Raw genomic sequence first — 13,459 nt, 5'->3', positions numbered from 1 at the left:
AACTATGTCCATCCCCTGCGGATATGCCCTCTGACTGGAGGTCTAGGGTCACACTGATATTTACTCCGAGTCAGCAACTGCTGTGTAGTCCCTCCTGTAAACAGCAGAATGTTGCCACAGCTCTCTGAAAACACACAGCACATGCTCCAGTGCTCAGCCTGAGGCCCAACAATTGAGGATTTCTAGTGTTTTTTCTTTTGGATGAGTATTATGTGCCCCCTTCGAAACTTGGAAGAAATGATATCAAGTTTTCTTAAAAGGGATGAGAAAACAATTCCAAACTGCTATGAAAACATTGCTAAGCCAGGGCATTCATGCCTTGAGCTCTGACTACTAAAGGAGCCAGAGGTATTCAGGCAAAAGCACTTGAGGACCATTTTAAGATCTATTTATCTGTTGCACTAGACCAAAAATAAGCCTAGATTAACTGGTGATTATTTGCTGTTATACTCTTATTGGCTCAGCACTAGCTTTGGTCCACGAAGGACTCAAAGGGCCCTTGAATAAACAGCATCCAAGTGTACTTGACATTTTCTGGTGCCCATCAGTGCCAAGGGTATAGCCTGTGGAGGATAAAGACAAAAGCAAGAATGAGATACCTGTTCTAAAGTACTTTATATGTATTTTCTTAGATGATTCTCACAAAAACCCCAGAGTGATATTATCATAATTTGTTTAGTTAAACAATTTCCCCAAGGTTAATCAGCTAATAAACAGTTAACTCAAGACTTAAACCTAGGAACTTGGAGCTCAGAACTCAAGATCTTACTAATGCTGTGTATGTCTTGACTATGAACAGGTAATAATCATGTTCACCCCAAAGATAAGGGGTGCCTGCCCCATAGTTGGTGTTATGAAATGATTTATATCCCCCCAAATTCTTCTTTTAAAGTCCTAACTCCCGATGTGACCATATTTGAAGATAGGGTCTCTAAGGGAGTGATGAGTTTATAAAGGTGAGTCCTAATCCAAAAGGACTGGTGTCCATATAAGCTGTGGAAGAGACACCAGAGCTTGCTTATTCTCTTTCCCATGACATACACAGGGAAGAGGCCACGTGAGGCCACAGCTAGGAGGTGGCAGCTCTAAGCCTGGAAGAGAGTCCTCACTAGAGACCAACCCTGATGGCACCTTAATCTTGGACTTGTAGCTTCTGGAACTGTGAGGAAATTTTCTGTTGTTATGCCACCTGGTCCATGGTATTTTGTTATGACAGCTCGAGCTGACTAATGCAGTCAGTGATCAGGAGGTGCAGCTATTCTGGCGTGTGGCCTTGTTTTCCATCACTTTGTTACTTCAAATGGTTCTCTGTCCTCCTGGAAAGGTGTCCAACTCTCTCCGCCCCAGCCCTTCCTCCCTTAGCCCATTTCCTGATTTCAACACACATTTCCTATTTGTTCACTCAGGGCCGTGCCCTGTGCTTGGTATTCTGATGTGGAAGAGAAATCAGATATGCTGTCTGCCCCAGTGGAATTCTCAGTCTGATGCATGTGGTAGATAGTCAGTTGGAGAAGAGGAGGAGAGATGCAGAAATAGGCAGCCCTGAGAGAGTGTGAGATACTCTGCCACAGGGGCATACAGAGGGCATGCATTGGCCGGGGATCGGGGGCCGTGTGCAGATCAGAGGTTGCTATGGATAGGACACTTTCCCTTGCATAGAGTGACCCCCAGCCAATCAGGTTTGGAGGAGGTTATGAGGGTGGAGCCCCCAGGATGGATTAATGCCCTTAGAAGAAGAGGAAGTGAGTTTTATTTTTCTGCACATGAGGGTACAGCAAGAAAGCTGCAAGCTGTGATGTGGGCCTTCACCAAAAGCTGTATCTGCAGGCACCTTGATTTTAGATTTCCAAGTTTTCAGGTCTGTACGATTTAAGTGTCTACTGGTTAAGCCACCCAGTCCATGGTATTTCCTGATAGCAGCCTGAGGTCAGATTCTAGGTCCTAGTAATTTCTGTAAATTCAAAAGAGAAGATCTATAACATCTCAAATGTAGATCAATGAGAGTTGGTAAGAGTCACAGAAGCCTCCTCTCCTCATGATAAACTCGACTGCCCACCTTCTGCAGAGTCATGTATTTCCTATAACCTTCATGTTATCTCCGAATACTTCCTGGCCAGGTTGGCCTTTCCAAAGACAAGAATGCCACCTCTCTTTTGGCAGTTGCCTGACTTTTACATGATTTAGGGCAGTGACACTTCCATCAAAATGCTTATTCAAAATGTAGTCCCAGCCAGGCACAGTGACACATGCCCATAATCCCAGTGATTTGGGAGACCGAGGCAGGAGGGTTATAGTTTAGCACCAGCCTGGACAACTTCGTAAAGCCCTCAGCAACTTAGGGAGACCCTGTCTCAAAATAAAAAACAGAAAAAAGGACTGGGGGTATAGCTTAGTGATAAAGTACCCTGGGTTCAATCCCAAGTACAAAAAAAAAAAAAAAAAAAAAAAAAAGTCCCAGCCCTCACCCCAGATCCACTGATTATGAAAGTTCAGTGGTAGGGGACAGAATATGCATTTTACATGAACATTTCAAGTATTGATAAATTCTAATGCATGACAAGTAGATCTGGAACAAGAATGGGCTGAGGGGTGAGTTTTATCATTCCTCATTTCTGTCCAGGGACAGATATGTGCTCAAATACTAGTTGTACCATTTCCTAGCTTGGGACTTTGGGAAAGTTACCTTACCCAGTTGCAATTTACTCATCTTTGAACTGGATAATATTGCATTATGGATGGTATAAGGAATGCCAAGTATGTGGGGAGGGGTTGAGAGGTGATTAGATCATCGAGGGGGATTCATGCCTTTCTCACAGGACTGGGTTAATTCTCAAGATGGCAAGAGTTTGAGCTCTCATGAGCTGAATTACTTGCCACAAGATGGGCTGTTATAATAAAGCAAGCCTGCCCCTTGTGTTTTGTCTCTTCATGCAACTGCTTGCCCCTCAGAGATCCGCCATGTTATGAAGCAGTACAAATGGTACCACCTCAGTGCAAAGCCAGCCTGGCCTGTGCTCCCTCCTACCTGCTAGTGTGATTTCTGAGGTCAGTGATCGTTTGATTTCATGGTGCGTGTGGTGATCACCTTGGTCCTCCTTTTGCCAGCTGTGGGTTGTTCTGTGGTCCTGGAAGAGGAGAAGGGCGGTGGAGTCTGTGTGCCAAGTCTGACTCCTTCCCACAGAGGGGCATGTCTTTAGTTTTTTTTACCCCCTTCCTTCTAACATCCCCTACTTTTGCCAATTTCAGTTTCCCTCCCTATAAGAGAAAGTGTTCCAGCTTAGTCTGGATCTGGGTGTGGGAGTGACTTCAAAGTCTCCAAAGAAGGCAACCAAGAGAGGACAGTTTCTATCATGAGAAAGTAGATTTGACTGAGAGATATGAAAGGGGAGTCCTGACTCTTACTTCTAGGAGCTCCCAGTCCAACAGAAAAGCCTGAGTAACTCACACTTTCAAAGAATCCTAGGTAGATCATATTTATGCTCAGAATACTAATATAAATTCCTCAAAGCAAACAGAAAAAGAAAGTATACACTGATAGATCCATTTTCAGGGCTGAGAGAGAGACTGCACTGGAGGAAAAGGCAAATATGGGAAGTAGTTAAGGGAGTGGCCTTGGTTAGCTTTTATTGGGTAACATGACTGTCTTAGTGTTTTCTCTTGCTATAACAGAATACATGAGACGAGGTAATTTATAAAGAAAAAGAGATTTATTTGGGCTCACACTTCTGGAGTCCAAGAAGTCAAAGATCAGGTGACCAAATCTGTGAGGGATTTGTGCTGCTTTATAATATGAAAGAAGTCTGAAGAGCAGGAAGGTGCATGCAGAGGAGATAAAATGCTTGCTTTATAACATTCCACTCTTGTGGTAAGCAGTCCAGTTCCATGAGAGCTCAAGCGCGCGCGCTCTCTCTCTCTCTTTTTCTTTATAGTTGTTGATGGACCTTTTTTTTATTCATTTATTTATATGTGGTGCTGAGAATAAAATCCAGTGCCTCACACATGCCAGGCACATACCCTACACTGAGCCACAACTGCAGCCCACATCTCTCACTATCTTGAGAATTAATCCAGTCCTGTGAGAAAGGCATTAATCCTTCTTCTTCTTTTTTCTTTTTTTTTTTTTTTGGTACTGGGGACTGAACTCAGTGGCCTTGGACCACTGAGCTACATCCCCAGCCCTATTTTGTAGTTTATTTAGAGACAGGGTCTCACTGAGTTGCTTAGCACCTTGCTTTTTGCTGAGGCTGGCCTTGAACTTGTGATCTTCCAAGCCTCAGCCTACTGAGCCACTGGGATTACAGGTGAACGCCACTGTACCCGGCTTTTATTGGCTTTTAAACTGGTAAATGTTTTATATATTCAAAAAAGTTTTTTTTTGCGGTACTGGGGATCAAATTCAGGGCCTTGTGCTTATGAGGCAAGCACTCTACCAGGTGAGCTATCTCCCCAGCCCTCTTTTATTCTTGTAAGTTTTGAGACGGGGTCTTGCTAAGTTGCTTAGAGCCTAAGTTGCTGAGACTGGCCCAAACTTGTGATCCTCCTGCCTTTGCCTTCTGAGATGCAGGGATCACAGGCATGTTGTAGGTCAGGAGACCTAGAACAAGCCTCCTTGCTTCTCAGTTCCCGACATTTCAAATAGGGATTTGGCACTGGGACATTGTGAGACCTGATAGTGCTTATGACACTGGTCATGGCTGTCCTTCAGAAGGCAATGACTGCCCTGGGGCAGAAGGGGGATGATGATGAGTAGAGATCAAGGGCAGAAAGAGGGAAGTGCTACCACACGGGCTGTGTGTTACTGACCAGTGACGTGGCCTGTTCCTTGGGCTTACGTATGAGCGGGATGCCCTGGGCAGGGCTAGCAGGACTGACACTCCTTTGACCCCATAGTGCCCCTCTCCCCTTGCTGGGGCCCCACTATCCCCTTCATGGGCATGACCCTGATGACCTAACTTCTTCCTACTAGGTCACACATCTTACTGGATGATAGCGGTTCCCACTGTCACCAGTAGTGCCAAGCTGAGGACCAAGCATTTAACACATGGGCCTTTGAGGAGCATTCCAGATCCAACTAGAGCAGACACCAAATGTGTCCTCACGTGAGACAGTCTGAGATTTCTTCCTGAAAGTTCTTTCACGAAGGCTTCAAAAACTGGGGCCAGCACTCTATGGGGTCTAGGTAAAATACACCTAAGGGAATCAAGTAACATATACTCTTGTTCTGGCTCTGATACTGACTCCATCATCAGCTTGGGCCTCAGTTCTATTGGTCATAAATGGGCAATAAGAATACATAGGCTTTTGTGGGTAAGAATGATTGAAGTGCCGACATGCATGAGGACTTACAACGTGCCTCTTCCATCTGCACCCTCCTTTCTTCTCAGCTTTCCTTTTGATCACTGTGCTTGTTCATAGCATATCTGCAGCATTTCCAGGTGTAGCTAAGCAGGTGACATTATAGCAAAGAAGAGCGAAGGATAAGAAAAACATACTGCTTCTAAATGTTTGTTAACATAAAAATACAGTAATTCAACTCAGATGTTCAGAGTGCCCCTCCTATGTGCCAGACTGTGTACGGAAGGGTCAGACTCAGGTATGGGAACTTATATTCCTGTCCCAGGTGGATGAGAAGTCAATTTATTTGAGAACATATGATGACATGATTTAAAATAAAGTTCTAATCCCCATAAGCCACAAAGCAAGCCCCAGGGATGGAGCATGTTCTTAGGTCACACTAAGTCCAAATCTGGGAGTGATTGTTAGAAGAGGTAATGACGTAGCAGAAAGGGTCCTGATTTTGTCTCCTGAGAATTGGGTAAACTTGGGAAAGTCACTTCCTGTCTTTGAGCCCCAGTTTCCTTCCTGTAACACTTTGTTATAATATCTGTTTCCCTGTTAGGGAATAAAGTGTGATTGGGCAAGGATCTGCTTCATGGTAGGCGTTCATAAAACGATAGCCATTGTTATGATTTTTTTAAAGTTGCAGAGAGCGGAGGATCACATTCATGAGTTGTCACCATGGCTGATGCAGTCTATTTTTGGTGCAGTCAACCCTCAGGAGACACCAGCAGAGATCCTTTGCCCAGTGAAAAGGGCTCTGAGTGCCCCCTGCACATCGTGATTCCGGAGGCTGTAGATGACAGGGTTCAGCATGGGGGTGACTATGGTGTACATGACAGTGGCCACACGTCCCCACTCTGCCTTATATTGGGATGTGGGCTGAAAGTAGACAGCGATGACTGTCCCATAGAAGAGGCCCACCACAGCCAAGTGGGAGCCACAGGTGGACACAGCCCGGAGCCTCCCAGAGGCTGAGGGCAGCTGGAGCACAGCAGCTGCAATGGCCCCATAGGAGGCAAGAATGAGCAGGAAGGGAGTGACCACCACTGCAGCACCTGCAGTGAAGATGAGAAGCTGGATGTGGTGGGTGTCTGAGCATGAGAGCCTTAAGAGGGGCTGGTGGTCACAGAAGAAGTGGGGCACTTGGTGGGAAGCACAGGACAGGCGGGCCATGAGCAGGATGTGCAGGAGGGAGTGGATATGGGACACCAGCCAACCTGTCCCCACCAGGGCCATGCACACAGCCCACGACATCCTCGTGGCATAGTGGAGGGGGTGCCAAATGGCCACATAGCAGTCATAGGCCATAGCGGCTAGGAGACAGCTATCGGTTACGCCCAAGGCAAAGAAGTACATTTGGGTCAGGCAGCCTGCCAGGGAGATAGAGTGGTCATAGGACAATAAATTGGCCAACATCTTGGGCACAGTGACCGAGGTAAAGCAGAGGTCAGCAAAGGACAGATGGGCCAGCAGGAAGTACATAGGTGCCTGAAGGACCAGGCTGGCCCGGATGGCAGCCACAATGAGTCCATTACCCAGGATGCCCGCCACATACAAGAACAAGAACAGCACAAAGAGAGGCCGCCTCTGTCCAGGGCTAGTTGTCAGTCCCAGTAGAATGAATGGTGCTCCCTCCGAGGACTCATTGGCAGCCTCCATGGCTGGTCTGGCTATTTCCCTGGAACTTTAGGGGTTCCTTTTTACTGTTGGGCCATATCCACAATGTCTGAGGGAAAAAGTGAGAGCCCGTAGTGTTCAAGGCTTGCCGGACGTGAGAAAGTCATGGATTTGGAGTTAGGTAGCTCTGGCTGTACACGCAGACGTGACTGCGCACATCATCACACCTCCTGGAAACTTCCTTCTTTCTGGGCTCGAGTCTCAATCTGTAAAATAAGGCAGTTGAACGAGGTAATCTACAAGGCCACTTCTCACTTTGATATGTTGTGACTTTAAAAAAAAATAACAAATGACATTGCCCAAGGATATATACCATGAAAGAAGGAAATTACAAAAGAAAAGATAAAACAGAGGATTAACTCAGAAAAATCTGACCAATGGGCATTTATTTCAGGAAAGAAAGAGTGAAAAACAAAATGAACAAATGAAAAACCAGAATCAACATGGTGGAGAAGAACATATAAAAGAAATACTAGCAAAACTCCAAATATATATATTTTCTACCAGAGGTTGAACCCAGGAGTGCTTAACCACTGAGCAATATCCCCAGCCCTTTTTAAAAATATTTTATTTAGATACAAGGTCTTGCTAAGTTGCTCAGGGTCAACTAGTCATACTAGTCAAGTGCTCTACCACTGAGTTCCATCCCCAACCCCAGATTTTTTTGTTCTGTTTTTTTTTTACAGGTCTGAAAATATCTTCTTCCTTTTCTCATACTTGATTAATATTTTGGTTTAGTATAAAATTCTAAATTCAAAATTTGTCTCTCCACAATTTTAAGATATTACCCAACTCCATACTACCATCTACAATTGATGAAAAACTTGGGGGATGAGGTGATGGCTGCTGCCTCCAACTCAGGGGACATTCAGGAGCCCCGTGCATGGCAAAGCTGTTGTTCCCTGTGGGAGAGAAGGGTCAGGCTGATCTCTGGTTACCCAGAAGAATGATGGAGAATCCAGGTTTACAGCAGTAGCTTCTGGGGCCAACCCTCCTGTGACCTCAACTGTGACTGGCAGCTTCTTATAGGAAGTATGAGAGCCTGAGAGGGATTGTCCCTCTGGTGACTACGGCAATATATGTGGTCGTGTGTGTGTATGAGTGTGTGTGTGTGTGAGTGTGAGCTTGGGTGTGGAGAGGGTGTGACCCCATGTAGCAATATGTGTCCAGGGGCTTGAGTGTGTCTGAGAGTGCAGCTGCATCTACACCTGCAGGGATAGCCACACCTCTTTGTTCATGAATGCTTCCGACAGGAGACCGGATCTAGGGTGAGGGTGTGTATGCTTCTCAGTCTGTTTGTGGTATGAGGGAATGTGTCTATATGTAGCATTCCAGATGGGAATGGCTTTCCATGACACCATAAAAGAAAGATTTTAATATGAAATGTCAATGATTCCCTATTGTCTGTTGAATAAAGTCTGAATTCCCCTACCCAATATCCAAGCCGTGGGTGCCCTTCTCATCCCATGGCTTCAAACTTCTCTCTCCGTCTTTCCCAGTACACTCCTCTCAAGCCAGTTAAACAGGTCTTCTTAGAGTCTTCTGCACCTGAGCTCATTTTACTCCTGTGCCTTTTTGTACATTTGTCCTGCCCCCAACATAATGCCCCTTCCTCTCACTTCCCACCCATGTTACTGAGCCCAACTCATCAGGTACAGCAAGTGCTCCAAATAAGACCCTCAGCTTTCCCCACTTCATACTGGGGGCTGTTCTCACTGCCTATCCTAGTAAATAGTGTTGAAGGTGGTTAAAAGGGACATACGTGCATTATCAGAATCAGATGAGCCCTACAGGGGATCTTACTTTAGAAATGGCAATCTGACGGTTTCTCTTCTTTTGTTCTCCAGGTTGGACCCTGTTACTGACTTCTAATTCCTCCCACGTCTTTCTTGTTTTCTTATCTATCAAATAGGCCCAGTGTAATAGCCAGCAACTTGATTCCTCTAGTTGCTTTCTAGGATTTATGTAATTATTATATCTGGATGTTCCACTGATGCTAAACATGTGGAAGGACACAGTGCAACCTGTAGGCCAAGATGTAAGGCACCAGGCTCCTTTGGAAACCCTCCTCATCATGGTGGGTACTCTATGTTGTGAGAACCCAAGAAAGAAGCAAAGACCATAAAGGAGATCTTTGAGCATATGAAAGTTCATACATTATGAACTGGGGGTAAATCTTATATTCCCAGTCCTGTGATTAACAACTCTTCTGACAATACCTCCAGCCATCTGAGTGCCATCTTGGGATATGGGACTTGGAGTTTAAGACTGCAATAGTTCTGAGCAAACAGAGATGAATTGGTCATTCTTTCAGGAAATCTATGAAGTTCTTTAAGAATTGAGGAGACATCTTATCCACATTCTTCTGTCCATTAGCCTGGGACTTTCCAGAAGGCCATAGTTACTAAGAGGAAGAGTCTTGGTTCTGATAACAAGGAACATCACCTTCCCAGGAAGCCAGGTTGAAGCCTGTAGTCTTTCTGCCATCAAGTGCCAGGTGGCTGATTTCTCCTCAAAGAGGAAAGTGGAGGGGCGAGTCTAACCCTGACTGTGACACAAGGAAGACTCCACAGGGGGCCTGTTGGGATCATAGTGAAATAGTGTTTGAGTCCTGCACATTGTACCCCCAAACCCCACATCCATAATCAGGGAACTGGGAGGGGGGTAAAGCAGGAGCTGACATTTTTTGTTGGCTGTGTTTCACCTCTTTGGAAGCTCCTGTCCCATAACTCCTGGGTTCGCTCCTCTCTTGCTTCTGCATGGAAGTGCTTCCCAGGCAGCCCTTCAGGGCTTGCCCATGTGAAGCTGAGTCAAGAGGACAAAAGAAGTGTACAAAAATTGTGAGCTCTGGGTGGACGAAGGCCCGAAGGACACTGGTTCTGAGGAGTCCACTTCAACCCAGGACTTGGAGCACTGTGGTCACCATTGTCCAAGAGTCAGGTCATGGCATTCCCTTTCCCAAGCCCAACCTCAGCTCTGGATGTCTTGATCTTAGCACAGAGCAGTCATGACGTTAACCCTACCTAACCATATGCTAATCGGAGCATGCTTGTAATTCCAAATGAAATTTAATCCACCAATAACCAATACCTTAGACTTTAAGAAACATTAATAATTTTTCATAACCATAAGTCTTAAGGTCATCAAAACATGCCAGTTTGATACATAAAATATTCTTATGCCTTTCATCTAGTTCTCACCCCAGCCTAACTGGAATAACTAGACCTGACCCAAATTTATCACGACCATTATCCACACACCACTTAACTGACATCTAACACAAACTAAACTGTGACTCACACTGAATCTAGCAACGTCAATGAAACCTGAGCCCCAATTTAATCAGTTTTATGCTCTAATATTAACCCTAATAGTTCTCACCTTTCTAACTAGTCTTAGGTTTATTCAAACTCTGACTCCTAAATTCATCCCATATTTGCTACTAGTAAAAACAAATCTGAACCATACAATTTACATAATTTTAATCCATTCTTAAATTATCTGATTAATTCCTAATCCTATCTAACCTTAACTCGAAGCTCTTCAACCCTTAGCCACACCCTGAATGCTGGTCCCAATCCTATTATAACCATGATCATGATTCAGACCCTTTCCTTTCTTCTACCATGAGCCTGAAGTAGTGTGCTCTCCGTCAAACCCAAACCCAAGTGCTGGGATTTTTAGGAATGAGCTCGTGTGTGTTTTGCAACTTCTCAGCCACCTTCCTAAGGCATGAAATGCACAGGGCGGAACGTTTGCCTCAGCAGTTCACTCTTTGGCATGAGTGGCATCTGAAGCTGCTCTCCTGTGGTCAAGGAGCGCACAGCATACTCCCTGCCATGAGGAGACTTAAAAAGGCAAGAATCTGGGAATACCTGGAGCTGACTTGGCTCTCTCACTTTCTGGGGATCAGCTTCTTTTTTAGGTGGCAAATAAAGCTATGTTACATCACCTGGTAACATCTAGGAACTTTTATGCTTTGAACATTGAGGACCCTAAGGGAGCTCCATAGAAACATTAACCTGGTCTTGATCCTGGCTCTAGGGCTAGCCACAGAATACTCACAGGCCCCTGTCGCCCTCTGTATGCTTCCATTTGCCCCCTTGAGAATCCCTTAAATAGTGACAGAGGGCATCGAGATCAGAACAGCTCTTTCTTTACCCATGATGATGGGACAGAGTGTCCTCATGTCTCCGCAGTCAGACTTAACCAGCCTCCTGGGACCAATCGCTGGTACCCCGCCCTGGACAGCAGAATCGACTCCGGGTCTGCCTGAGGGCCTCCTTGACCTCCTTGTTGCGGAGGCTGTAGATGAGTGGGTTGAGAGCTGGAATGACGAGGGTGTAGAACACAGAGGCCATCTTGTCAGTGTCTAGGGCATAGCTGGAGCTGGGACGCAGGTACATGAAAATGAGGGTCCCATAGAGCATGGTCACAGCTGTGAGGTGGGAGCCACAGGTAGAGGCTGCCCTCCGACGGCCCTCGGCCGATGGCATGCGGGCCACAGCCCGGGCGATGAAACCGTAAGACACAGCTATAGCCAACACCGTGGCTGTCTGGATGAAGCCACAGACGGCGAAGAGAAGGAGCTCATTGAGACTGGTGTCGTCGCATGAGATGGCCAGTAGGGGAGGGATGTCACAGAAGAAGCTGTTGACCTCCTGGGAGCGGCAGAAGCTCAGGCGGAAGGTGAAGGTTGTGTGGATGAAGGCACTCGCTGCCCCTCCCAGGCCTGATGCCCCCAGCAAGGTCAAGCACAGACGTGGTGACATAACTGTTGTATAGAGAAGAGGGTTCTCGATGGCCACATAGCGGTCGTAGGCCATGGCTGCCAAGAGGCAACACTCTGCGTCAGCCAGTCCCGCGAAGATAAACATCTGGAGGGCACAGGCCACGTACGGGATGGTGGCCCGGGGCAGCAGCAAGTCCACTAGCATCTTGGGGCCAATGGCCGAAGAATAGCAGGCATCCAGAAGGGAGAGGTTGGCCAGGAAGAAGTACATAGGGGTGTGGAGCCGGGCATTCACGTGGATCAGCAGCACCATGCCAATGTTTCCCAGCAGGCTCACAAGGTAGACAGGCAGGAAGATCAAGAAGAGGGTCACACGCAGGTCCCAGCGATTTGTAATGCCCAGGAGGATGAATTCAGCAGGGGCAACCCTGGCCCCGGTGACGTTCTCTGAGCTCATCCTGCTGGACAGAGACTTGAGGAGAGGCAAAGCAAGAGGGAGATGAGAGGCCACCATGGAAGAGAAAGCCCCAGAAGTCAGGTAGACCTGGGTCCCTAATTGAAACAAAATTGCTGTTTGACCTTGGACTGGACAAGTCACATGACTTCTCAAAACCTTTATTTTGAACACTGAGAAGTTATTGCAAGTTTGCCTTTATAAAAACAGGAGTCTGGCCGGGAGCAGTGGTGCACTCCTATAATCCCAGCGGCTCAGGAGACTGAGGCAGAAGGATGGTGAGTTCAATGTCTGCCTCAGCAACAGTGAGGTGCTAAGCAACTCAGTGAGACCCTATCTCTAAATAAAATACAAAATAGGGCTGGTCGAGTGCCCCTGAATTCAATCCCAAGTACAAAAAAAAAAAAAAAAAAAAAAAAAAAAAAAAAAAAAAAAAAAAGGGATCTGATCTGTCTTATTCACCTTTGTATCCACAATACTGAGAACATTGCCTGGCACATAGCAGGTGCTCAGTAAATATTTCATAAATGAATGAATGGTGAATGGAATAATATTTAGTTTCTGGCCAAGGATTGAAAACTTTATGACTGTATCTGCCTTTTCCTTTCCAGTTTCCTGGGGAGGAAAGAGAAAATGGAATGGGCAGAAAATTTTCCTGATCCAGAGTAACTAATGACAGATTTTGAGGTTTGCAGGGAGGACCTTTGTTCCACTGGAGTAAGACCTGGGACAGGACTGGGTTGGTATCCTGCGGGGAGAACGAGGTGTGGAAAGAACAGAGGGTGAATGTCTTTCCTGACTGATTTTTCACTTCTCTCAGCCTCCACCTTCTCACTGTGCACAGCAGTGGGGGAAAGCGGGAAGGATTTAGTGAGATGATGCATGTCGAGTATCTCACACAGGGCCAGGTACCTAACAGGCATCTAAAGAAGGTCCAGTGAACTGAGTGGAGTTGAGCCAGATGCTTCGGCTCAATACAGGAAGGAAGTGACTTTCAGGCAAGCAAAATCAGCACGATTCCCCCAAGTGCAGTGTAGCTTCACACTCCGGTGCCTTTGTCCTTACTTTCTCCTTTTAGTGTTTGACACAAATTACCTCCGGTGTGAAGCCCTCCCTGATGTCCTCAGAGGAAAGCACACTTCTCCCTTGTCTGTGCCTGTGGCAGTGACACTTGCATCTGTCACAGCATGTCACCAGTCCACTGCGAATATTTCTGACATGTCTGTTTCTCCTGGGGGCTTTGAGCTCCTTGTTTC

The 13,459-nt window shown here is 46.2% G+C and overlaps 1 protein-coding gene across 1 annotated transcript; it reads right to left on the bottom strand.

Moving 5' to 3' along the window:
- Positions 1–6,054: 6,054 nt before the first annotated feature.
- LOC306644914 (uncharacterized protein) lies at positions 6,055–12,206 on the bottom strand (the record flags this gene model as incomplete). The annotated part of the gene is made up of 2 exons (XM_079112165.1): positions 6,055–7,010; positions 11,228–12,206. The coding sequence occupies 2 exons, from the start codon at positions 12,204–12,206 to the stop codon at positions 6,055–6,057; spliced, it is 1,935 nt and encodes a 644-aa protein (XP_078968291.1).
- Positions 12,207–13,459: the final 1,253 nt, after the last annotated feature.

The sequence above is a fragment of the Sciurus vulgaris genome (genome assembly GCF_902686455.1).
Source record: "Sciurus vulgaris genome assembly, chromosome: 15".
Classification (NCBI taxonomy): Eukaryota; Metazoa; Chordata; class Mammalia; order Rodentia; family Sciuridae; genus Sciurus; species Sciurus vulgaris.
This window is presented reverse-complemented; position numbering and strand designations above follow the sequence as displayed.